The sequence below is a fragment of the Coffea arabica genome, chromosome 8c (assembly GCF_036785885.1).
Source record: "Coffea arabica cultivar ET-39 chromosome 8c, Coffea Arabica ET-39 HiFi, whole genome shotgun sequence".
NCBI lineage: Eukaryota > Viridiplantae > Streptophyta > Magnoliopsida > Gentianales > Rubiaceae > Coffea > Coffea arabica.
Window position 1 is genome coordinate 38,075,366 of NC_092325.1, and position 25,958 is coordinate 38,101,323.

At 37.9% G+C, this 25,958-nt stretch overlaps 1 protein-coding gene across 2 annotated transcripts in view; it reads right to left on the bottom strand.

Moving 5' to 3' along the window:
- Positions 1-249: 249 nt before the first annotated feature.
- The window catches only part of LOC113707369 (uncharacterized), a 30,463-nt gene continuing 4,754 nt past the window's right edge, over positions 250-25,958 (bottom strand). Inside the window, exons 3-28 of one of the 2 annotated variants that reach the window (XM_027229661.2) lie at positions 24,426-24,704; positions 24,116-24,283; positions 23,682-23,897; positions 20,706-20,800; positions 20,052-20,223; positions 18,482-18,900; positions 17,019-17,142; positions 14,799-14,891; positions 14,606-14,677; positions 14,105-14,242; positions 12,811-12,964; positions 12,313-12,680; positions 11,113-11,576; positions 10,684-11,028; positions 9,601-9,825; positions 7,961-8,051; positions 7,745-7,822; positions 7,318-7,608; positions 6,933-7,130; positions 6,364-6,849; positions 5,381-5,542; positions 4,968-5,297; positions 4,802-4,884; positions 4,568-4,672; positions 2,518-2,746; positions 250-1,932 (exon numbers count right to left, since the gene is read on the bottom strand). In XM_027229661.2, coding sequence (XP_027085462.2) covers positions 784-1,932; positions 2,518-2,746; positions 4,568-4,672; positions 4,802-4,884; positions 4,968-5,297; positions 5,381-5,542; positions 6,364-6,849; positions 6,933-7,130; positions 7,318-7,608; positions 7,745-7,822; positions 7,961-8,051; positions 9,601-9,825; positions 10,684-11,028; positions 11,113-11,576; positions 12,313-12,680; positions 12,811-12,964; positions 14,105-14,242; positions 14,606-14,677; positions 14,799-14,891; positions 17,019-17,142; positions 18,482-18,900; positions 20,052-20,223; positions 20,706-20,800; positions 23,682-23,897; positions 24,116-24,283; positions 24,426-24,704 — 6,534 coding nt within the window. In that variant the 3' untranslated portion in view covers positions 250-783. Of the gene's footprint in view, positions 1,933-2,517; positions 2,747-4,567; positions 4,673-4,801; positions 4,885-4,967; positions 5,298-5,380; positions 5,543-6,363; positions 6,850-6,932; positions 7,131-7,317; positions 7,609-7,744; positions 7,823-7,960; positions 8,052-9,600; positions 9,826-10,683; positions 11,029-11,112; positions 11,577-12,312; positions 12,681-12,810; positions 12,965-14,104; positions 14,243-14,605; positions 14,678-14,798; positions 14,892-17,018; positions 17,143-18,481; positions 18,901-20,051; positions 20,224-20,705; positions 20,801-23,681; positions 23,898-24,115; positions 24,284-24,425; positions 24,705-25,958 lie in introns of those variants that run through there. The other variant, XM_072063204.1, reaches the window with a different exon arrangement.

Below are 25,958 nucleotides of genomic sequence, written 5' to 3' on the forward strand. Positions count from 1 at the left end.
ACAGATCTCCTCTGATGACTTTGGTGTGTTGACCTCCCGCTCCCAGCGTGTAGATCCAAAACTTTGATTCCAGAACTGTTGTTGATAGCATATATCTCCTCTGAAGCAGCAGTTTATTGGGAAGAATTATAAACCAACACTGAGGGCATCATTATAAACCAGCAGTTCCTAACCTCTCAACTCTGTGCAATCTGTCAGAAATGAGAGAAAGGATGGGAAGGCTTAGAGTTTCACCTGCTAAAAAAGTCGTATCCAAATCACCAAATTGATCACCTGCTAGAAAACTACAACGAACGAACATGTGATGTTATCTCTGTGAACAAAACTATTTTTCAGTCAAAAAATGAAATCAACTCCTGACAAAATGAGGGGAGAGGTAAAAAAAGGAACCCCGTTCCTGAATGCTACTACTACTATCTTTATGTGCACAGCTCATATGCATTGCTCTTCCTACTGTACAACATAACAAAAAATGGGACACGTATCCCTGGAGAATCAAACTGATCCCTGTACTGATTTGCATCAAATCTCATTTGAGAAACTCCATGGATCAACCCTGTTGTTCAAATCTTTGCTTTGACAAAAAATTTTGCGTCCTCCTAGGGTACTGAATGTAGCGTGAGAGGCAATTTACCAAATAAACAATGACACCAAATGCCCAATTATCCATCTCTGCATTTTTACGATGAATATTTAATATCATTGAACTCAATCTCTACCCTGCTGAGTGGCATACCAGATGGCACTTTACCCCTGTAACTTTTTACCATGAAAAGTATTCAATCACATGTACCGAGCCAACCATTGCTTGCACATATCAAGCACAGGAAGTGCATTTGCATGTAATGCCTGATGTGCTACATATTGAACATCTGCTACACTCCCGCTCTTAGAGGCAATCTGGAAGGCACTTTTAAGCCTACCACAAACCACGCACGCTAGCACCTTTCTGTGGCTGCTAGTCAACATGTCAATGAGTCGATCAGGACGCTCTTTGTGTCTGTTAGCGTACACATTTATTGCAGCCCCTAACACTTGATCCCAATCGTCATCATCTATTGTACCTTTAATGTTTCTGAAGAATTCCGTTAATTGACCTCCCTTCTTCCTCTCTGCAAGTGAAGCAGCAACGGCAGCGTATATGTCCACAGCTGGAAGATTAACCTCATAAATCACCTGAAAAGCCAAGTCAAAATTCTTCTCAGCCAGAGACTCTGCAATTTCAGACCTTCTCCTAAAAGTTTCGGTATCATTTGGATTCCCGAAAAGAGAGTACTTCCATTGCGGTCCCTCTGCATTGAAGCATCTGACTACATCGACCTGAATTGCAACCCGAGCAGAAAACTTGACAAGCCCCTCTTCAGAGAGCTTCTCAGAAGCACTTTTGCCTCGAATCCCCTTGGTAACAACTTTAGTAGAATCAACTGATTTGTATCTAGCTGATAACCCTTCATCAAAGTGCATCTTGGCATGTTCCAAGTGCTTTATAGCTTCCTCTTGTGAGGAGGAGTTCATAAACAACTGAATACAACAAAGACCAGCAGCCACATGATCCTTCTTGATCACCTGAAACTTGTAAAGATAATTAAAATGTTTATGAGTTTCACAGTAAAGACAAATACGGGCAAGTGCTGCAGCAGTGTGCTGTTTCACTGTGTCATCTTGTGATGCAGCAGTAGAAACTCTCGTCGATATTATTTCCTCCAAAACAGGCATGGCATTAAATCCAATGCAAAAACCACATAAATCATCAAGGGTCCCATAATCAGTGGCCAAAACATCTGGTCTTTGAGGGGAAGAAGAAGATGTAACAATTCCAAGTGGGGATGGCTGTGGTGGTGAAGGAACAGAATTCAGAGGGAAAAACAAGCAGCAAGCATCCTTGTAATGGCCATGCTTAAACATGAAACCAAGCAAATGTTGGTGGCCATACTGCATTTCAAAAATCCAAAGATTAGGGGCCATTACAATATGAGTACAAAGTGTGAGAAAGATCACCACGAGTAACTTTATTAACCATAAGCATGAAAAAGTCTCTAATATACATCAAAGTACCAACATATTGTGGTCCTTTGAAGTTTTCTATATCCTCCTTCAGTTGTGCTATTAAACCTAGGATTAAATTCATGTATGCCATATGTTTGGTGCATTTGCCCAACCATCTAATACATTGAAAATACCAACCAAAAGGAAATTGCTCTGAAGGTCAATATTTACTATAAATCAAGATAAAAATGTAACTGGAGATTGGAAAGAATCCTCAAACTGTAAGTGCATGGACTAAATTTTCGCGGGAGAAAACCAATATTCAACTTAAGCCAGCAACAATAACTTCAAACTATGGAAAAACGGTTTTTTGGATGAAAAAAATCCAAATCAAGAAAATGATGCATTTAGTTTTCTTTTTCTTTTCTTTTTATTGGTGTTTGGGGCCCCGGGGAGGGGGTGTGAGAGGTGCAGTTCAGAAACAATTGGCCAGTTTAAATCAAATCAAGCTGATGGTAAATCATTGCTTACTTCCTGCAAGTAGTTAACACATTCAAGGTATCTAATACTGTCAAGATTACTACGAGGCCCATCTTCAAGGTCCAAGTTGTTTGTTGAACTATCATTTGCAGCTTCTTGTGATCGCCTAGATCTCTCTGAACGTGGAAATGTTGATGGCATGTACAAGACATTGAGATAGGAATCAGCTGAAAGAGAATCGTCTAAGATCGCTGGTGCACTTCGTGCCAAATGTTCATACCTGCATCACGTAATTTGATGAAAGGATACAAATTAGCAAATTAATCTGTTCGCTCTATGGGTTTATCAACTGGGATCAAAGAGAATCTAGCAGTTTCAAGTACCAGATTGATGCAGTTATATGACATCGACAATCACAAAGCATTTTACAAATATTTTCAGACCACCGGCTTTCCTCCAAGCAGTCTTGAAAGTCCCAACAAAAGAAAAGTGAAAATACAATGTATTTACCCCAACAATTACTAGTTTGTTGATCTACAAATCCTTGTAAAGAAGAATAATAGTTTGCAGTCAGTGCACGGACATCAAATGCTAAGCACAATGCATAGATGCCAGGTATGAACTTTCATTGGACTAAGAAGCTGACATCACAACTCAGGTCCAACGAAGAAAAGGAAGAGGAGAAACTTTAGTAGGCAAGGTACAATTTACAGTATATTAGTTCAGCCACTAAAAAAAATTCCATGAAAAATCACTAAGATTACTCGAATGTAGCAATTAAATAAGGACTTCTAGTACTTCATTCATTTTGTGTTTTTGTTATTCTTTTGAAGGACCATTCTCCACTTGCGCATGTACCAATTCAATTGGCCACCGCTAATTGTGCATCTAGGGAACATCTAGCACTACCGTCTTGATTCTCTGATATTATTAATTAAAGCTCAAGGTTATTTTATCCAACATGAGTCTATAAGTTCATGATTAGCACCATAGTTCATTTAGCCTAAAACCTTACATAAAGTAGTGTGTGAGGCCACAAGGTAGAGATATCACCCACAAACCAGTAAATTTATACTTGAAACAAATGTCTTCTCATATAGCTGAAATGCATAGGTATCTTTCTCTCTGACAACAGGCCTCAAAACATGGGTCTTCTTCTTCTCTTAACACTGCAATTGCTTAGACTTTCCTTCTATCAGCTAACCCCAGCAAAATGATCAGAAAAGCTCTTACTTTACTAGCATGTCATCTGAAAGATCATTTTTTCACAAAGAAAAAGACAAAAGAGTCTCTCTCTCTCTCTCTCTGAGAAACACAAGCAGATAGATAAACCATTCCCCTCCATGTAGCACAAGGTATTTCTATGCCAGATCTGTGAGATTTCTGTCACATGTCACAATTCCCCTCATAAATAAACAAGTCCCTGACCCATCCTCCCCATCATCCTTTACCCCCTAGCCTGCACCGAATCCACATCCATATCAGCTTAACCAGTTCCTGCTTCACACACCAACCACACAATCATGTATTTATCATCCCTATTTAAAACAAGCACTCCTCCGATCCTGTTAAATAACTTCCCTTCAGGAGACAACCCTTCTATCCCTAGCAGCAACACATTCTAGCTAAAATTATTCTTGAAAAAGCGCACATTCCTGCCTCCAAGACCCATGCCCAGCTTTCCAATAAACACAACAGTAGACACACGTGTTGGTTGTAATTGAAATAGAGGTCAGTTTGTAAAGGTGCTTAATATGATCTTCAGATTAAGTAAAGAATATCTGACACTCTTTGCAGAAGTCAAGGTTACATTGTATTTTGACCAGAGATATTAGATATGAGTGTAGCCACCATCATCAAGAGATCTCATAAACATGTACAGCAGTTGTAAGAAGTTCCTACATGGTTGCTACCAATCGAAAGGAGAATGACCAGCATAGGAGAATGTCATAAACATGCACAGTAAAGTAATGACCAGCATAGGAGAATTACATGATTACTGCCTATCAAAAGGAGAAAATATGTAATATAAGAAACAGAAACAAGATATAACATATTTGTTCCAGAATATTTGTGAACTAAATATCTCTTGAAATCTTACATTGACCGAACAGATGAAACGTCAACCGGTGGACCTCCTTCAATTGTGTTAATGATCTCCAGAACCACAGCTGCAGGATCACCCTTATGCAGTGCAAGAGCTTGCCTGGACATCAGCAAGCATCAAACAACAACAGAAGGTACATCGCTATTTATAAAGGTAAAGGTTGACACACACACACACACACACATAAAATGAACCACAGGGTCTATGAAAATTCCAAACATCACATACTTATATTTCACACGGGCTTGGGCATAATGCTCCATGCGGATTAGAGCATGGCCCCAGGAATTCCAGACTGGGAAAGCATCAATCTGAAAACATATAATACAGAAGAACCAATTAGGAAATAAAAAAGACAATAGATAGGGAAAAAGGAAGATTGCATGGTAGCTACTTTGCACTTCTTGCAAGTATAGACTGCCATGCTGTATCGTTCCTCCGTGATGAGTCGATCCCTAAGACGTGATGAAGACTCTTTATCAGCAATATCATCAAGCGAGGCTGCTATGCCAGATCCCAAAAGGCTTTGAAGCAATTCAGCACGTCCCAGCCAAGTTTCTACTTGCATCAGTACTTCAGACAGCTCATCTGTAGACTGACTACCCACACTGGAGCTGCCAGCATCTGAGGATGCATCATCTGTATCCTTAACTCTTTCTGAGTTACTCGACAAGTCAACTCCCCCAGAGAGCTTTCTTAGCTGGGATTTAGCAAAAAGTAGACCCTGCAAGATATTGCAAAAATGAGACCAAAATAAATTCCAAGTCCCTATATTTTCACTTCCAAATTAATTTGCTGAGAGGACACCTGCACAAATGTTTCTGTGGCATGATATGCCCTGCCAATAGTTTCCATAGATGCATTCTCAGGCAACTGGTGGGAGCTTAACACATTCCGCATTTGATTAATGCACAAGTCTAAAGCACCTTTGCCTGCTACACTCTCATCTGAACACAATGATAGTAATGCCTTGAAACACCAAACAAAAGAAAAAATGAGAGATGAACAACAGCAGACTCTTTAGTAGAACGAAATTAAAGCATTATATATCAGTGTGTCAACTAGGCATAAAAATCAAATATGGACATGATACAATTCCAGATTAATGTAATGTACACAGCTGAGAGAGAGAGAGAGAGAGAGAGAGAGAGAGAGCTTCAAAATGCCTTATTACTCTTAATGAATGGACACAATCAACAGAAATTCGTTTGGGAACATTAACAAACCAAGTGACACGGGAAAAAAATTACAGCTGTGACAGTCAAAAACATTTTCCAGGGCCTTGTAGAATAAAAGAACCCATCTCCATATGGCTTCAGCTCTCACAAGTGGTGACAATTTTTTCCGCACTTATTAAGCAATTGCTGATAGATGCATTTATAGCTATCATTTCTTATTAAGCATCTATTCGTGCATGACCATTTCTTTCTCCCTTAAGTTTATAATTGAGCAAAGAAAAAGCTTGTTGAAACAAACAAAACACACTAGTGGCTGGAGTAGTTCCCCAGTGCCCCCCCTTTTGGAATTCTTATTTGGTCAGAAAGAGAGTATTTATATGTTCACAGGTACAGATTACAGAAAGAATATCAAACCAGTGAGAGCTTGAAGTTCATAAACTGAAACACTGAAAATGTATAATCCTCAATCAACTATTCTGAGAAACATGAGAGACATGGATTACATACTAATTTAACAGTGTAGAACATACCAAGGGTTAGCAAATAAAATGTCATAAAGTTGACTAATGCACTATGCAACAAAGTGAAAAGGATGGCACTAAAAATACAAACCTTAAAGAGAGTGATATCAGGCGCACTTTCGTAATGATGGGAAAAACGAACAGCTTTATCCTTAATAGGATCACCTGTCAGCATCCACTCCTCAGCGATGGAAACAGAAGAAAGCCTCTCTTGCCCATCTGAGTATAATGATACACGTTCTTCTTGTATGCCAGCCATTGCTTCCCATGTTACCCTTTCTGAATGTGTTAATCCAGATATCTTCCTCTTCCTATGACTGTCCTTTGGAGCTGTTTTATCGCCAGTATGGCGTGGGGTCCAAGAAAATGCTCTGCGAGCCTCTTTCTGAAAGTTGCTTAGGCTGCTAGTAAAGGATGACCGAGTAGGCGTCCCTGTTCTCGTCTTTTGTTTTGCTCTTGGACCTGAAACTGAAATTCTATGCTCCCTGAAAGGAGAACTGATACTAACAGCAATAGCTTTCGCAGCATATACAAGGACTACACTGTTGTCTCTCAATGAAGGGAACTCCTTGAGTATCTAAACGCAATTGATGAACATAATTAGAAAAAGGAACAGATTATTACTGCTAATCAGCAACGCATTTAACTTCTGCTACATACCAGCGAAGCAGATTGCAGTTGCTTCCTCATCAGCAAAACCTCCAGAATAAGATGTGGGTGCTCATGCAGGGAAGAGCATCGTTGCTGCCATGGTAATGGCAGGGCAGCCAAGACACGAAGCCCTAATGCCCATAAGTTAAGCCGGGAAACCTCAGCTTCTGACAAGTTGCTGTCTCTTCTTTTCAGGAAAAAGTGAACCTTGAGTTCAAAAAGACTCATCATGAAAAACTCAAGAAACTATTAGGAATTCAAGCATGATCTTGGTCTTTTGGCCATCTTTTTTTTTTTTTTTTTTTTAAATTTCATTTCAAAGAGGGGTTTTTTTTTGTTGTGGTGGGTGGGTGGGGGGGGAGATTGAAGGATGTCTCTCATATCAATCACTTACAAGAAGCTGCTTTGATCGAAGGTTAGGCAATAGCTGCATTGCACTCATCGCAACAGGAAGAGCATCATCAGTGTCACGTAGGGAAGAAAGGAAACGAGAAGCTTCTGCTGGACCTCCACCATTTAAAGGATCTGCAGTGAGAAGCTTCACAAGTTGACGACCCTGCAATTCTCTCCGGAGTTCAATGGAAAGGGCTGCACTTTCAGCCACTTCTAAAGCAGGAGATACAGCTCCTTTCTCGGCTAGCCTAAGAGCAAGGCCTTCAGGATCTTCCTTACACACTGCCTCAACCTGAAAAAACCATTATATAGCGCAAGCAGGAAAGATAAGATGTGAAACATGAAAACAGCTCGCAAATTAAAAAAAAAAAAGGTTTTTGCACATCCCTTATTTACATCCCAAAAGTTCAAAAGGAATTAGTTATGACCTCTTGCCAGCTGCTATAGTGATCATCGGCACAAAGTATGCGATTGTACCTCAGAAGAGCTCCTCTCATTTGAACAACCTAACAGTAGTGAGTTGTGAAACAATGCAAAGTTGTTACTAACACCCACAATGGTACAAAATGCATGCACAGGTCAATCCAGTCTAGGGTGTCAAGGATTACTAGGTGGAGCTCATTAAAAAAATTCAGTATTGTTACCTCCTTTTTAACAGGATCACTGTCTAGCAAATGACAGTTGCACATGGTGAGAACATCCAATGCAGCATCCAGCTCCCATCTGCGCAAATATCTGCAAAAAGAAGCACGTCAAATCTATGAAAGACCTATTCAAATAATTTAGAGGTCCATCAAAGTTTTACCTTTTCAAAAGGAAAAAGAAAACTAAACATTTAACCTGTAAGTTTCAATTTCCTTTCAATTTTTCTTTCCTCTTATCTTTTATTCTTTTTCTTTTCTCTTTTGCGCTGTCCTCATATGGATTTTTTTTTTTTTTGGGATGGGATTTGTGGGCTTGGAGTTTGGGGTTGGGAACAATTAGAAAAGTGTCAAAATTTGGAAGAGCAAACAAAATGAGTGATAAACAAACAACCATTCTCCTAATCAATTATCCCTGTGAAATTCGACTTAGTATTGAAGGAGGAAAGGTAAGGAAATGAGAATTTAAATTCTTCAGTACTTAGAGGTTGTTCAAGAATGGATCATAACAAATCTCCAGAAAATTACTGCTGCTGCCAGATCTCTGTGGTTACGTAACAGATGCGCATAACTTAATTTGACCTCATTACATTCAATTCAAACAGCAAATTAACAAAATAATCCTAGAAAGGTCCCATAAATGACAATAAAAAATGCCATGGATAAGTCTCTAGTCACTCTACAATGCAAAAAGTGATGGCCAAAGGGGCAAATGTCGCGAAAGTTAATTATATACCCTGAGGCAATTATTTACTGCAGGTATTTCAATTCCCAGAATATAAGATGTGCAGTTTTAAGTAATGTCTTTAGTTGATATGTATGAGAACTAGAACTCAAATACAAAGAAATACGGTATACAAAGAAATACGGTATACAAAGAAATACAAAGAAATAGTTGAAATTTTCCCACATTGGGCAAATTAGATTTACCAATTCAACTGATACTGCCATTATTTATTATGTAATATAATCATGAACAGCCACACCCTTTTTGTAAAATCATGATTGCCATTTCAATCATTTAATAAGATAAATATGTACATGAGGTTTAAAGTGTAGTCTACCTTAACAATCTTACTTTGGAGAAAAGTGCATTTTCAGTGTTCCCTTGTCTGTGCTTAATTAACACTGAGAGAGGCATGCAATACTGGCTGGCTCCAAAAGAAACAAAGCCTTCTGAGCAACAAAAGCTTCACTGACTCAGGGCTTGTTCTCAACAACTTAAAACCAGCTGACTTTGCTTTTTAAGCAAAAAGCTACTTTGTGGCATTCTCAATTGATTTTGGATTCTGCCTTTTATTTTATTTTTTAGCCGAAAATAGCAGATTCTAAGAATAAGAAGCATTCTGGAGGTGGCTTTTAGGAACAATTTTTAGCTTTTCAAAACATGTCAACCTAAAAATGCATGAAACTTTTTCAACAGATTCTAATAATCATCTTAAGGAAACCAGAAGCTGTTAAAAGCCCTATTTTGCACATGCATTTTTGCTTCAACAAAATAAAAGGCGGTATCTAGTGTCTCAGGCATTCTATTTACAATGAGATATCACATCCCATAGAAGAGTATAATTTAGCTACTATTAGCTTATTTTGACCTTCAATTCGAATCATTAAATATGGGAGGAGAAAATTAGAAGGCATACTTGAGGGCAAGTATTGCTGCTAGATGCTTATCCTTCATCCTGAGGCAATATTGCCAACTGTTACTCCACATCCGGTGGCTTGAGTAACCTTGAGATTGCTCAGACATTAGGTTAGCATCCTCGCCACATTCAATTAGCAGCTGAAGTAGCCGGTCTGAGGCACCATTGCGCAAGAAGCGATCAGAAAGAGCAAGAGCATCCATCAATTTCCCTTCATCAATCAATCTGTTTTAATCACCAAACTTATCAGTCAACCCAAATACAGAGAAACGGGAGTTTCTGACATGCACATTAAACTAACATGCAAGTAGATAAATAAAATTCATTGACTGCTGACGAAAACTAATGTGGAAAAGAGCAAGTATTCATAGGCAAATCAAGGAAGCAAACAGATTGTACAAGACGCAACAGGACAAACCATGTCTTTATATCTTCAATCAAAGGCTTAACTGAAGCTCATGATCTAGTATAATACCTATCACATGCACTCAGATAGGAAAAGGAGGAGATAACTGAGATTTGACAAATAGAAACTTGATTTACCAGTAAAAAGCTTAAATTCAAGGTTTCTGAAATTTAAAGTTCTCATTGCAGGTATCCTACAGCAGGCCTGACATTTGAATGTTTATATGAGGGCATAGCATGAAACCACAATAGTCAAGTACATCGTATTCACGCTGCCTGCAAAAGTAAGTGTACAACTGACACTTGACAGTTTACCAAATGCAAGGTATAATTTCCTAGTAATCTGCTTAAGATATTAAGACACAGCTTGATACTCAGTATGAGGTACCCCAATATAATAGTTTAGACTTAGAGATGATATAACCACGCGGTCAGACTAAAAGAAAGTGGGATAGAAGCAGAATGAGTGAGACAACAGCTAATCCATGAGAGAATGTCAAGCAACAATAAAATGTCTAGCAACAGAACTAATAAGGAAAATCTAATGCTGCAGTGATTTAGAACGATAATGATCATATGATGGGAGAACATAAAAGGAGATTCAAATATACAGGCTGTAGTGATCTACTATGATAAATAATCACATGATGGGAGAATACAGAAAAGATGAAAATATACCGTTCAACAGCTCTCTCATAGGGTCCTTCATTCTCCCAGTCAAAGGAAAGAAAAACTGTAGTATCATGTTCAGCAGTTCTGGATTTTGGAGAATCATGCCAGGGATCAGAAGCCACAGAAATTTGATCCTTGTGCTCTGGTAATGCAACTGGAATATTTTTTCCAACAGAAATTTCATCAACTTCAGATTCAGTATCGCTGTCATGTTCCCGATATCGTTTAATAGCAGTTTTTGACTCAAGTTTATCCACATTCTTGCTAGTTGTCTGATCAGACATTACTGCAAACTCGGACACCCGGTGAAGGTTGGTTTGCATTTGAATCCAACGGTTTAAAGTTGGAAACCTGCTCATGAGAATAAAAAGTAACCACATGAAATAAGAGAAACAAATTCACAATACAAACACATCTTATATAGCAGAAAATAACCTCTCAGAATGATCAAGAGCAAATTCATAAAACAGCCTATCTGTCTCAGGTGTAGTTAGTAAGTCATCATTTAAGGAATTAGATACAGTGGGGTCACTTCCACTGTACAGTATAGAACTTCCAAACACACTTGCTAAGATAGCCCGAACAGGGGACAGTTTAACGAGATGCTTGACTATATCCAGCTGGAGAGGGTACAGAGGTATTCCTGGAGTGCCCGAGGAACGGCTATAAGAACCTGGTTTTGCATCTCTAGAAGAAGGTGAAAGGATTTTACTTTCTGGATAACTCCTGGAAAATGTAGGAACAACTGGAATACATGCCCAACCATGACCAGATCTTGGAGGATAAACAGGAGGAACACAAGCAGAAATTACTTCATGAACAAAGTCAGCATCCATAATTTCTGCTACTTTTCCAGCTGCATCTGTGCTGCCCCGCTCAAAGACCAATCGAGTTAAAAGCTGCAAGGGAAAGTAATGAATCCATAAAGATAAGAGCTATAACCCTATATCAAACAGAAACACCACCTAATTTCTTCAGGAACCGGTAGACATGTTTGAAAGTAACACATCATTTCTACCGAGATTTTCTGGAGATTGGTGGAGATTTAAACAAAAATAACCAAATAATTTCATATTCAAATTTAAGAATCCATTAAAATTAAAATAAAAGAGCAAACGCCAGGAAGGATGACAATTTATGTGAAGCTAAATAAACTGCAACCTTTCTAATTTTTTTTATGACATTGAAAAGCGAAAGAAAAAGAGTAGGAAAAAAACAAGCCACCTTAAACTTTCAGCTTTCAGCAATAAACCTTTATATTCTGACCAGAAAGTTGGGCATCCAAGACGTGACATGTCTAATTGCACCAAGCATTCTGAAAGCCAGGCATGTTGGACTGAGAAGGATAATAATATATTGGGCTCAAGCAAAGCATGACACAACTAATGCTGTGGATATACAATTTACACTTTCTAGGGAGGCTTCCATCTTATCTTATTTCCAAGGGCGAGGGGGTAGGGGAATGTTTTCCTTTTTTTTTTTCCTTTTGGGAGGGGGGGGGGAGGGGTTGGGGGGAAGCCAGGGTTTCTGAATGTGTCTACTTATGACATGCAATTATAAACCACCGGAGTTTATCGACTGAGTCAAACACTGAAAAAAGCAAAATTACCACATAAACAGGACTAGAAATCTTACATCTCTAGGCCATTCATAAATGACAGAGAAATAGTTGAAGTCATGGGTTGTGTCAGTCCCATCAACAATATCCCCTATTGCAGCAATATGGAGAATAAACTGTGAAAGATACGTTGTAGGTTTGGAGCTCAATGATCCAAATAATCTCTTTTCTGTTTCTTTGACATCATAGCTGTTGAGAAGTACGCTGCTATCACCAGTAGGTGAAACTGAAGCTAACTGTTTCGATGTTCTCAACCCCAGCCCAAGAGCAACATCTGGCCCATACTGAAAACCCCGTTTCTTCTCAGTATTTGGACTTTCTCCAGTAACAATATCCCTTTCTGTCTCTTCATCAGCAACAGCTCTAGCCAGATTATGAAGCTTGCCTAGAATTGAGAGAGAGAATAAATGGTTAAAGATTCAGGGAAGCACAGATGATCTGCCATAATACCACTATTTTGTATCCATACAAAATGAAAATGTTACCACATAGTGAATACATAAATCTTTTATTACCACTAAGAAATTGTCGTTTTCCCTTGTGTGCATCTTCAATCATCTGATGCAACATAACAAGAGCACGTTCCCTATGTCCTTGTCTTTGAAACTCCTTCGGGACTAAGGGAATTATCTCCCCCGTTAAAATGGCCTGAAGAGCCGGATATTTTTCCTTGAAATAGCAGATGATTAATTGGCAATTTATCATACAAATCATACCCCAGAAGATGAGAAAAAATACATAAATAGTTATGACAAGCAATGACAACAGACAGCATCATGGAAATTCTGATGGTACCTTGTGCAGCTTCTTAAATAGTTAACAAACTGTGACATAATATTAGTCCAGAACAGAAAATCAATACAGTGGACATGTGAAAGTTGTCCAAATCTAAAGAACTTTGATACTTAGGTCTGTATGTGACTTGACAAGGTTATATGATACAGAGAGAAGTGAACAGGTGGGGCCTGGACACAACTAAGAATCAACTTCATTCAGAATAATCAGGTGCAGTGTGAATATTAATTAGCTTAAGTTTAGAGACTCATACAGGAAGAAACATGCTTCAAGTACACAGGCACAAAAAGTAGCACACCAACTAATTAGACTACAGTTATGTTACTATACGTGAGCCAGTTGCTCGGTTCTTTCTCTTGCCCAACTTTTCCTAAATCAACCCAAATATGTAATATTTTGCACCTATCAGAGATCAAAACGGTGAAATTATTGAAAAAAAAATATATGCACCTCTTATTGGCAGACAAACTGTGAAACAAACTGTTTAGTCATTTCTGTAAGGAAATCAGCAGATGGAACAACGTGGGATAATTTTTGCAAAATGCCATTCATATGGTCAGAACATCAAGAACTCAGTGGATGACAGCACACAAGCTTACAAATGATGCACATTTGAATTGAAAGAATTTTTTGCAGAACATTAGTCATGGTTTATTGTTTGAAAAGTGGAGACAACATAAAGACTAATTTAGTTTAGAAATTTTTAAGATGATAATGAATACACACAGATGCAAAAATTAAATATCATCAGAAAATCTTGATTAAAAAATATTTGTAGTATGAATGCGAGTGCAATCCCACTGCCCTGGGGGGGGGGGGGGGATAGGGTCTTAACGGATGGAGGACAGAAGTTCATTCAAAACTGAGCATTGCTAAGTGGAGTATTAATTTACACATTAATTCGAGGTTTCAACATGGTGGGTAATTCAGCCTCAGTAGCTAAACAAAATGTAAGGCTAATTTTACCATATCTTAAAGGTTACAAACTCACAGATGGCAGCTTCAAATCGATACCTGTTCCAATAACTCAATTAGACATCTTAGGACTCGCTTTGTTACAGAAATTATTGCCATTTCATGAATCTGATCCCAGTACGTTGACCCAACCTTTGGAGAACCTCCAGGATAGATCTCAGAAAGCATAATTTGAGCCTGCATGTCAAAATTCAATACACTGCTATAATTCCCAACCATTCTGAAAGCTCTAGAATTACATCACAAAAGCCACAACATCATGTTTAAAAACTCAAGTATTCAGCAAAAGGATCTATAAATGTACATGTATGTAAGAGGTTTATGTTTTTGCATAATTCATCCGAACAATTTTGCCTGTCTATCATGTATCATTAAAGAGGGAAAGCTATCCAAAATTCTGATTCAAATAAAGAGTGACATCGGATGGATAATTTCTGCTCGGCTCATACTGCAACAAAATGGAATTTATAAATCCAAGTATAACAAAGAAATGAAACTTCTAACAACCATGTAGTTCAAGAGACAGTTACGTTATATTGCCTGGTCTAAAAGCTTCAAAGATAAGCTTGTCAATGTTGCAGACGATGCAGCTACATCAATGCACAGGAGGATCTACATGAGAGGAAGAAAAAAAGTTAGTTTTCACTTTTCAGCCCACTACCACAACTACCAATACTAAGCAAATTCAGGGACAAATCATCTTAGAGAATAGGAAGACAAAGTAGACATTTACAGCTGCTACAGCACCCAGTTGGGAGCACAGGGACGAAAAATCCAACTCCTGGATAGCTGTTCCATCTGCAGCGCGTGAGACTGCATCCTCTACCTACGAAAAAGGCAAACAAACAGACTCTTCACTGCAGCAGCCACTAAATCCCAAAAATATAAGCCAAAGAAAAATAAGCACCAAAATTACAGTGTAAAATAATTCACTTGATAAGCACATAAAAAATCGCAAGATAACAGGATGCTTTAATTATGTAAAAAGAAATGAATCACTAAAATGACTTCCATGTTCTTCATTTTCATCACAAAGTACTACACACTTGTTGAAGTGGCAGAGACCATAGCCACTAAGGTACTGTCCCTTATCAAAACCAAAAAACATAGCGACAAATTTTAATGTAAAAAATCCAAGAAAATAAAATGGGACAAGGAACACTGGCACTCCACAGTTTGTTAAGAAATGATTAACTGCAGTTTACCTATGATGACTCAATCATGCTACCTCAGCATTATAATGGATGTTGCATCACTATGTCACCTGGTCTAAATCAAGAGAGCAAAACAAAACAAAAAATCTTATACTAAATTTGAGAAATGCACCTGATCCAACCTTAATGGTCAACTAAATATGTCAGCCTGTATTTTTGGGTACCTGGTATGCAAAGGGGACTGCAAGCTGTTCTTTTGCAGCTTAATTTACCGTTCTATTTTTTTGTCTCAGGAGAACATATTTCAAATATGTTGGTGAAAGAAATTAAAGAGTTAATGCCAAATCAGAAAAGACTAAATAAGTAAAACCCCTGCAAACTCTTTCAAACAGAAATTATAGCCTTGGAACCCTACTTGAAGAACATAACAATAAGCTATAAATGGCATAACCAGTCTCACTCTTCAGGCAGTTTTCAAGCGTAGTTCTTTTCTTTCTGCATCTTCACAATATGCTGCCTGTACATGACATACTCACAGCATCCAATATCATGCAATACAAGCTCCAATAACTATAGTCAGCCATGTCACTGGCACAAACCTTTTGTAACTTCAAACATGAGTCACAGGATGCTCTCTGTTAACACTAGGAAGCAATCCTATCTCCAATCGCATCATTCATATATAAACCAAAAGCAAGGGCTATTGGCATTACCTTTTGTGTATATTTTTCTGTTTTTTATTCTATAGCTTCCCACCTTTCCCCTAAGTAATGGTTTCGATGTAACAACTCTACGAAGGATAGCAATTGACTCATCATAGCCTCCAATAACTTACATCTTTATTTCTTGTCAATTATTTTCATTTAATTTACACATGAACGTTGCCCTCCCCATAATTGATAGTACTAGATTATGTGTTAGCTTAGGGCTCAACAATTCAAATACTTGGCTCCTAGAAACACCATCACCTTTCATCGGCAATTCTGTTCTACAATCTTCTCTAGAAATAAAAGACTGAGCAGATCCCAAAGCAAGTTAATTATTGGAAAACTTGTTACCTAAAGGCACAAGCAAAAAGAGACTAGTTTAAAGTATTCGGCAATCTTTTAGGCCTAAAATTGAATTTATTAGTCTCCTTGGCACTTTGAACATTGTATAAATCTGTATACTCCAATCCTTCCACCTACAGATCAGAAAAGCAGGAGGTCAAAAATTAGGCCCTTTGCTGGCTTTAAGTTAACAAATTTCTTCCGTAGAGATTTTTGGATGGTTTGAAATGTACCGTAAACGGCTTGACTTTTTGTTTCTGTATAACAAATAAATATATGTCCTAAGCACAAAATAATCAGAACCTTGTTCTTCTTGCACACAGCTTTGTTACAATTGGATATATTGCACTGATTTATCCAAGCAATTAATGGTCGAGCCCTTAATCCTTTTTCATGACCTTTAAGTTAATTATCTACATTCATATCCTCCAATCTACCAACTGAAAAAAGAACTGGGATATATGAGGGACAAAAGGCCCCTAACACTTGCCCATCAGGGGTGTGATGTGGGAAAGTGGAGAACAATGCAGCACTAGCTATGCAATATCACAAGGTAGCAAGATGATACAAGGTAAGGTAGCAGAACGATACACACCATACAGGCATCCTATTATGACCGAGACAATAGTGACAAATATCAATTCCAAACTTTTTCTTTGAAGTTAAAACAAAGCATACAAAGACAGATATTCAAGAAGGTAATGAACCAAGCATTTAAATAAGTCAACTCTTCATAGGTTAGGATCATACATATGCTTTCTTAATGGCGGCATCCACCCATTCAGCTAACTCAAGAGTAGCCTTGTCTTCTGGCGGTAAAGAGAAACGATGAACTGCCTCTTCTCCAATGTCATACTTCGCCTTTTGCATGCAGCTGCACATTCAAGAAAAATCAACACCAAAGAGATTAAGTAGAATATGTTCTCAATATTAACTTGCCAAACAAGATAGAAGAAAGAAATTAGAGATGGGAACAAACAATAATGAAAACAAGTCATGAAAGTTGCCTCAGTAAATGGCATCCCATGCCTTCTCACTATCAACTATTTCATGATTCTTTCACCAAAGTACAATGAAAGCAATCTGTGCCTGACAAGAATACATTGCATCAAAGGCAAAGCAACGCATGAAGTGACACAAGCCATTCTCCTTCTACCTTTAAAATGTATTTTTAATGTTCTTAATTCTAAGCTAATCATCCTTGCCTAGTCACATATGTTGGTTCAACCAACCACAAACTCAAAGTAACACTTTAGCTGCCTTCACCTATTCCATCTACTAACACTCAGGTCTCCAACCAACTCAACCAAGTGAAAGTGATAAAAGTAACCAGAAGGTGAAAAAAAGGAATGGAAGCATGAGAAAATCAATGCATTCCCAATGAAGCAACTCAATAAACCAGAGAAGATAACATAACCTCTAGCTCCACGGCATCTAACTAAACTTGAAAACCAGGACAATTGCTATTTTCCTATTTTTAGGCCCTCAAAAGGCGTATGAGATTACAAATGATTTCAGAAATGTGTAATTGAAGTGGCTAAAAGAAACATAAAAATACAATAACGTATTAACCACGGAGTGAACTCACACGTAATTCAGTCTTACACTGACTATACGTGTCGTTACATCAAGTAGATATCATGCGATGACTCTTGCAGGAATCCTAGAGGAACCTTATTACTAGTGTCTCATGAGTGAAATCATTACAAGAAGAGATAAGACATTTTACACAATCACCTATATACTTTAAGACCAATCAATGCATCAAGTTTCCTAACACAAGGAGATAATACAAGTAGATGAGCAAAAGATGGTTCACACGGAGATATGGTCAAATGAAATTCAACTATGGTAGACTTTTTGTGATGATGAGATGAAAAAGGACTGAAGATTAAAATAGAAGAAAACAAAAGATTTCATCTGATCTTGGTTTGGTGGCTGTTCCAACTATTCATTACCATGAAATGGCATCTAGTATAACTTTTTCTTTCCCAAACAGCTCACTGACAGATGCAAATACAGACAAGTACTTGTTTTTATTCTACTTTAATCTTGACCATTCTGTTTGCCTTACTAGATTACTTCCCTTCATAGTACAAAATCTTCTTTTATCAACAAAGAAAACAGAAGGTAACCTATTAGAGTCATTTGCAACCATATATAAACAGCAATTCATCTTTGTGAGAGAAATTACAGTCAACAGTAGGACTCACAGATTTAGCAACTTAGAAGGGGCAGCGCGTAATACAGTCAAAGCTTCCTTCCATCTCCACTGACGGTCAGATAATGGTAAAAGGCGTTGTAAAATTGACAAACGCCACTCCCAATCATCCATGAAGTTCTTTGCCTTTGAGATTCTCCATTCTAAAGCTTGCTTTCCACCAGTAGGTATATCAGGGTCCACTTTATCATCTGAATCCAATACTGATGATGGTAGATTCTGGCGCAAAATATCAAGAAACTGTCCTGTAAATAATACAACCATCTTATTTCCCCCTTCATGAATGGCAGCATCTTGTTCGCCCACAGGAACACTGACCACTCCAGAAGAGCTGTGAGATACAGCAGGTGTCAGATCAAGACAGAGATCATCCATGTGAATTAGCGAGATGATGATATTGACCATCAGTATCTGCAAATCATAGAACAGCCCCCTTGCATGAGAGAAATTTAACAGAACAAGGCTAAGGGTGAAAAGAGAGGCCAAAAAGATATTCAGGTACATGAGGCTTTCAGACTATCAAGAAACAGTTAAAGGCAAGACAATTTGGATTATAAGAATTTCATTTTATCCACTGAAACAACACCAATATAGTAATAGAATTTATCTCCAGACCCAGCATCTTGCATCATGACCAAGTTCAGACTATTAGTATTAGATTACCTCCTTTGAATGCACCTTTATCATACAGCAGGCTGCTAATCATTGAATGCAGATTTATCTACAGATTAATACAACAGGTCCCATACCCCCCCCCCCCCAAAATTTGAAAATATGAGGTGCACTTCCTTTAAGTCTCGTCAATTTCCTTTGAAAGTTTCCCTTAGTTCCTGCACCTTCCAACTCAAGAACACAAATAAAACCTACACATACATCCAAAAGACTCCAAATGTCGCTAGCCTTGAAAATTTTGAGACAAACCATTAGATAAACTTCCTTGCCTAGATGACAAAATTACCAACAAAATGAAATAGCACAAGTTTGTACCACAAACAAATGCTAATTTTATTCAAAATAGATGGAAAAAAAACCAGGGAAGTTTTTTTTTTAATTATTTTGTCATAGTGAAAAAGAAATTCACAAAGAGTACAAGAAAGTGGCAGATCGAAAATATATGTCCTACCAAAAGTAACAATAAGAACAACAAGACTTTATATATTTTGTTTACCTAAAAAAATGAGTTCATATGCTTGATACACCAATCCGTATGCAAAGGGCCAAAAAGAAGGAAGGGGCTAAATCCACACCCCTCCATCCTAAATCCACACCTCTGTGCAGTGATCACTTGTGCCATTAGTACTAAAACTTGCACAAGATGGATGGGTTTGAATTTAGCATTCCCCCCAAAAGAATAGGCTAAGCATAGGAAATGCAAGCGCCTAAAGGGGAGAAGCAATTAAATAAGTGCACAGCGGTCTCATTGGCATATCAATCAACAAGAACATGTTCACAGAAAGGCAGCACTACATTATCTAACAACAAGAATACGTTCACATCAATTTTGAACATAAACAAAAGTCAATCAAGTTCAAATACTTCAAAGAATTTAATGTGAGGCAGACCTTGCGAGTATTGTTATGGATGGCATCCATATGGCTCTTCAGGTCTCTCAAATAGCCCATAGTCATCTCATTTTCTCCTGGCCCAGCGGCTATACACTTCTCCATCGATCCTAATGCAAAAATCGCAGATTCCAAAGCATATCGCATGTGCATAAGTTCAATATCTTGCATCCTATAGCAAACAAGTGATGTTAGACTAAGAATCATAAAAGTGAGAAATGTTAATCATCTGATCAAGCATGCATGTCCTTGAAATATATATAAACTAACAGTGTACTCAATGCAAGCAGCTATGCAGCAAAAAATTAGCTCGAACACAATTATGAACTGGGTCAAATGGAAAGATGAAAGTAAAATGGAAAGATCAAAGATTTCACATTTATTAAGGCTTCTAAAATAGCCAAAGCATCTACAAAGCACGGAATTGTGCTATACTATCCAAAACCAACATTGACTTAACCTTTTAAATTCACATGTGCAGAATAAACAACTGAGCTCATGAAAAAAACTTGTAATAACAAAATATAGAAACACACATTAATTAAGCAAGCTCACATTAGTTTTACCCAACCAGAATTATCATCTTTTAAGGAAACAAGAAGTTACTTCATACAGGCATGACCTACAATTGAGTAAAAGGAACTTCTGTTAAACCTCTTCCAGGCTGCAAGACTAGAAGTAATTGGCTGCATGCTTATCAATTCGATGGCATCCTGAAATCTTATACTTGGAACAACATCAAACAGTACCTACAGAGAAGTATACACATTAAGAACCAGTACAAGAAGACAAAAGATGAAAGCGTGTAAACAGTTAATTATAAAATACCTTCTAAAAGTTAAAGATAGATATAGTTTGTCCCACCTCCCGCTCCCCACTTTAGATTATAGTCATATTACCCCCTTCACTGTTGGTCAAAGATTTTGTCTAACTGTTAAATTACATAGAAAGTGACCATTAAGCCCTTCCATAATGTGGTACACTGTTTGTTATAGAGATCCTTTCCACTTAATAAAACTAATACAGCTAAATTAGATGTGGCAGTAAATTAGATCATTTCGAGTGTTGGAGGGGTAAATGGGAGCTGAAATTATGGTTTGATTACACTTATGGTTGATGGAAGAAAATTGAAATTCTTAAAAATTATGGAGTTGTTCTCTTTTTATTTTCTTGCTATGTAAAAGGGACATTATACTATTTAATACTAACATACAATAAGTATACCTCAAGAAGTCTAAGTAGTCAAAACAGATAGAGCCCATCCAACTATCACGACTAGAAGGCATGGACTTTTTGCTCAAGAAAGACATTAAATACAGAATTGTCTCGTTATCCTCAATAGAGGATTTTCTAAATCATCAAAAACCTTTCTATTTCTTTCATTGAATAGCGCCCACGTCAAAACTAAGGATAATATCATATGCATCTTATCTTCCTCCGTGTTTGCACCTCCACTTCTCAGACATGACAGCACCTCTTACATTCCAAAATACTCTGTTTGGATTGCTTGCTTTCCCAAATAAGTTTTCAAATACAATGCCATAGTAACACACTCCAAATACACCTAACAAAAACACACAATAAAAAAATTTATAACAAATCCTACCACATCTTTCTTCTTCCACCCACACCACCCACCGAACACCACTACCCACAACCCCTCCCCTCTCCCTCCTCTCTCCTCCCTCTTCCTTTTTCCTCCCCTCCCTCCTCCTCCTCCCTCTTCCCTCCCTCCCATCCTTCCCACTCCTCTCCTCTCCCCTCCCTTCCCATAGCCGGACCCTCCACTCCCTCCCCCTTTGGTCACAGTGGCCGCAATCAAACCAGAGGGAGAGGAAGGGGAGGGGAGAGGAGCGGAGAGTGGGGGAGGAGGGGAGGAAGAGGAAGGAGGGGCAGGAAGAGGAAGAGGGCGGAGATAGGAGGAGGGAGGGGGGCGGTAGCGGTGGTGGGGAGGAGGGGAGGGATGGTGGGTGGTGGTGGAAGATTCAACAAATTTTTAAAAATACCCCACAAAATTTTAAAAACACCCCAAAATACATCTACAGTGAAAAGTTTTTAAAATACAATGCTACAGTGTAGTTTTTGAAAAATACCCCCGAAAAACACCTAATCCATATAGACCCCATTGGAGAGATTGGATGTTATGTTGTTGCCTTTCAGAATACAGAGGAATTTCTACCAATTAGGTTGTCACAACCAACTATGTTATACAATATTTTAACCCTTAATGACTAATGAAAAGTTTTGAGAGCCAAAATTCAGTGATTAAAACAACTACAGAAAACAAATTTCAATAAAGTGCCTCTAAAGAAAAGGTAATACAAGTGGTCAAGTGATACTAGGGAAAACTGCAATGTGGTTACATGCAATTTACTGTAAGGCTAAGATGGACAACAAGTTATAGAAGGAAATCAAAGGCTTTTCTTGTCACAAGTCAAAATGACAAGGAATATTGCATTCATGCATTGAGCCTAATAATCATGTTGATGGTGGCAAACCAAAAGAATCCCCAACCCTTAGGGTGTTTTACATAATTCAACATTATTCAAAGAGGCAAATGAGACCCTTGCATGTGTGTGTGTGTTTGAGAGAGAAAGAGAGGATTGCAGAAGGAACAGTCTTCAAACAAATATTGTTCAATTGAAGCTTGAAGCACTGAACTTGCAAAACAGCGAGAGAAAGCCTTAAGATGAGCTTTTTCTTTACTAGTTTACATTTTGTATAGAGAAAATTACTTTCTTAAAAGCCTGGTGCAATGGTATTTGGTATGGACTGTCTAAGCACTTATGTAAAATAAATTCATCAGAACCAAATTTGAATATCTCACATCCAACTAAATGATTGTTCCAAGCAGTTTGTAAAGTCCAGATTAAATAAAGACCAAAGCAAGGAGAAGGTATACTTTTGGATAACTTTTAAAAGTGCATGTTCCGAATCAGGAATTACAGGTAAATGTCCGAAAAAGAGGAGAGACTTTCACATATTTTAGCAAATTATTTACCAACATGGAAACGATGATTACAGACTCATTGATACACGTGATAGTATTCAATAACTTCATAGCTTAAGACTTTAAACCAAAGTAGAATCTTCTAATATCTGTTACCCAAAGGATCTCTAATTCATGCAACATTCAACACTATCATTCTGGATAATACAATTCAAAAAACTAAAAATTCAAGCAAAACAAACAGAAGCCCAATTTAAGGAATTGCTATGGGACAGTATCTTAACATGACAACTACATAAGTAAGAGATCCTCGGAAGATGGTTAAAGCAGAATTCAACTACCATCTTTAAGCATTCCTATCATATTTTCCCTTTAATAGATCTCTAAAAACTCAGGCAGCATAATTGTGGTTTTTTTTTGGGGGGGAACAAACAACAATCTAGAACTATCTAATCCTAATCTAAGAGAACCTAAAGTTAGTGCAGCCAACAAGTAACTGAATATATTCATCAAATCGTACAAAAGATAAATATAAGAGATTCTGCAAGAAATGGCTTGAAATCCATCACTGCATGGAACATTCATAACAATTAGGACTAGAAATAGTTCTGACAGACAACTGACACTGCATGGCCAACACAGCCAACTAGGCCAAGATGAAAACACATTTAAATTCTTACGCGAAGTGGACTCTGAACAGACAATCTTTCCAGCACAAAATTCTCAACAAATGGATCCCCCTGGAAATCTTCATCTCCACCATCTTTTGAGTCCTTGCCAGATAAGAGTATTGACAATTTCAGACTCCATGATTGGCCAGAATTGACACAAGCAACAAAGGAAGCAAGGTCAAGCTGATAACATAATGTATCACAGAGCTGTTCAACACAGGAAACCTGCCAAGACAAACAGACAAAATCAGAAAGTGCTGGTGCTTGTGCACGTGTAAGTTTATACATTCAATCTACATAAACAGACAACTTGATACATTTTTGTCATGCATCGATTCATAACCATGCAACGGACGTCAGAAGAAAGTACAACAGCTAAGGCATGATTTGCATATGACATTTAAAAACTTTAAACTACGAAGCTTTTATTCACAAAATATTACCTCATCTGACTTATTACCATATAAAGGGGATTCCTCCAAGCGAAGAACTTGTGATTTAGTGGTCCACAAAAGTTGCATCAATTTTCTTCTCATTGCAGTTTTGCCAGACAAAAGATCCCAGCCCATGACAGCAACAAGGGGTTGAAGTCGCGGAGCAAGTGACAAAATCTACCACATATATGGATACCAAATAAGAAATATAAAAAACGGCAAGTTAAGGAAATAAATCAACTTTCAATGGCAAAAAGTCTAGTGTCAAATGGATGGTTAAACTAGTAGAATCAATTTGAGCACAGGAAAGGACACGTACATGGCTAGCTTCTTCAAGTTGTTCATCCCGCACAGCAGTCAGAGCAGCATCCATGGTGCATTCAAGAACATGCAAGCCACTAACACGAGCATAATGGTACATATCTCTCGTGCAAGCTGATGTTGCAATATTCAACTGAACACTTTTGATGTTTGAAGTCGTCTCAGGCGTCATTTCTGCACTAAAATTCTCAAGACGATGAAAGGGCAAATGGATCCTGCCATTTTCAGAAGCTTTGAATGTCTCTATTTCCTCAGAAAGTAACTCATCTTGAATAACCTGTAAAGAGTTACAATACAGGCTGAAATAAGTAATCTATCACCAATCAAGAATGTGCTAAAGAATTTCTAACTTTCCTACCTAAGTACAAATGTAGGTCTTGACATATTTTAAAAAAAAAAAAAAAAAAAACTCTGCAATTCCTCCATTCAAATGCGCATGAAGGACATAATCGTTTAACAACAGAGAATGTTCACCACTATTAAATGCAAAGGAGAACTCAGCAGGAAGTCTAAAAAGGGGTAAAATGGTCACAAGAATAGCCGCCATTTCTTGTGTGTTTGAAGGCAAGTGCTAAAGATCAGCCACCGAAATCTCATCCTCATTTAATCATACTGGAGCTTCAATCAGAAACAAGATAAGAGGCCAACTATTGAATTAAAAAAAAGAGATGGAAACCTTAATAAAGAACAGAAACTGCAAACACAAGGAGCCCGCTGGTCTACATACTTCCTTTATGCAGCTACTAACAGATTTGCTTGCTTAAAACCAAGCTTATCAGCTAACAATCCAGCGTTCTTTCCACCAATGCATGCAGTTGAGAAATTCAAGCCTATAGTAGCTCTACAGATCCCTTTAGGGATATTTCTTAAGAGGGCTTCCCGGACAGACTGATGGCTGATTGATTGCAATCAGCAGTATGTGTAAAGAACCCTAACTGTAGAAATCACCATCAAATGTTTAAAAGTCATGCTCTGACGTCTGAAAAATCGGCAATCAAATGGCTGAGTTGCTGCTGGAGTGTCTCCACCCAAAATAACCCCCAAGAGAGTCAATGGTGTCAAAATGCAAAACTTAACGTCCAATATCACCCCCCTTACGAGGCTAGAACAGTTTTTGTTCAAACTCTCAATCTTCTATTTTAACTACTACTACCAAGGTCAGGTATCAACATTTTAATGTTTTCCATTTTTCCAGGCCTATTAATGCTAATTGCCATATAAGATATAGTATCTAAACTGTAGCAGTTGAAGAAGGCCATTAATGTTCAATTTGCTCCCTGAATTATAGTTGACACAAGGAATCGGATGAAGGCGGTGACTAACCGAAGCAGAAGAGAAATCACAGGAGAAAGAAAGAGTGAAGATGAATCAGGCAAGGGAAGGAAAAATTGAAGCAGCAGAACAGAAAGAAGCAAAATGAAATCAAAAGATGGAAGAATGAAGAGAAATAGAAAAAGATCAGTTTAAGATATAAGAACTGAAGAAGGAAAAGGAAGTGGGGTAGATAGATACAGACACCAAGAATATGCAA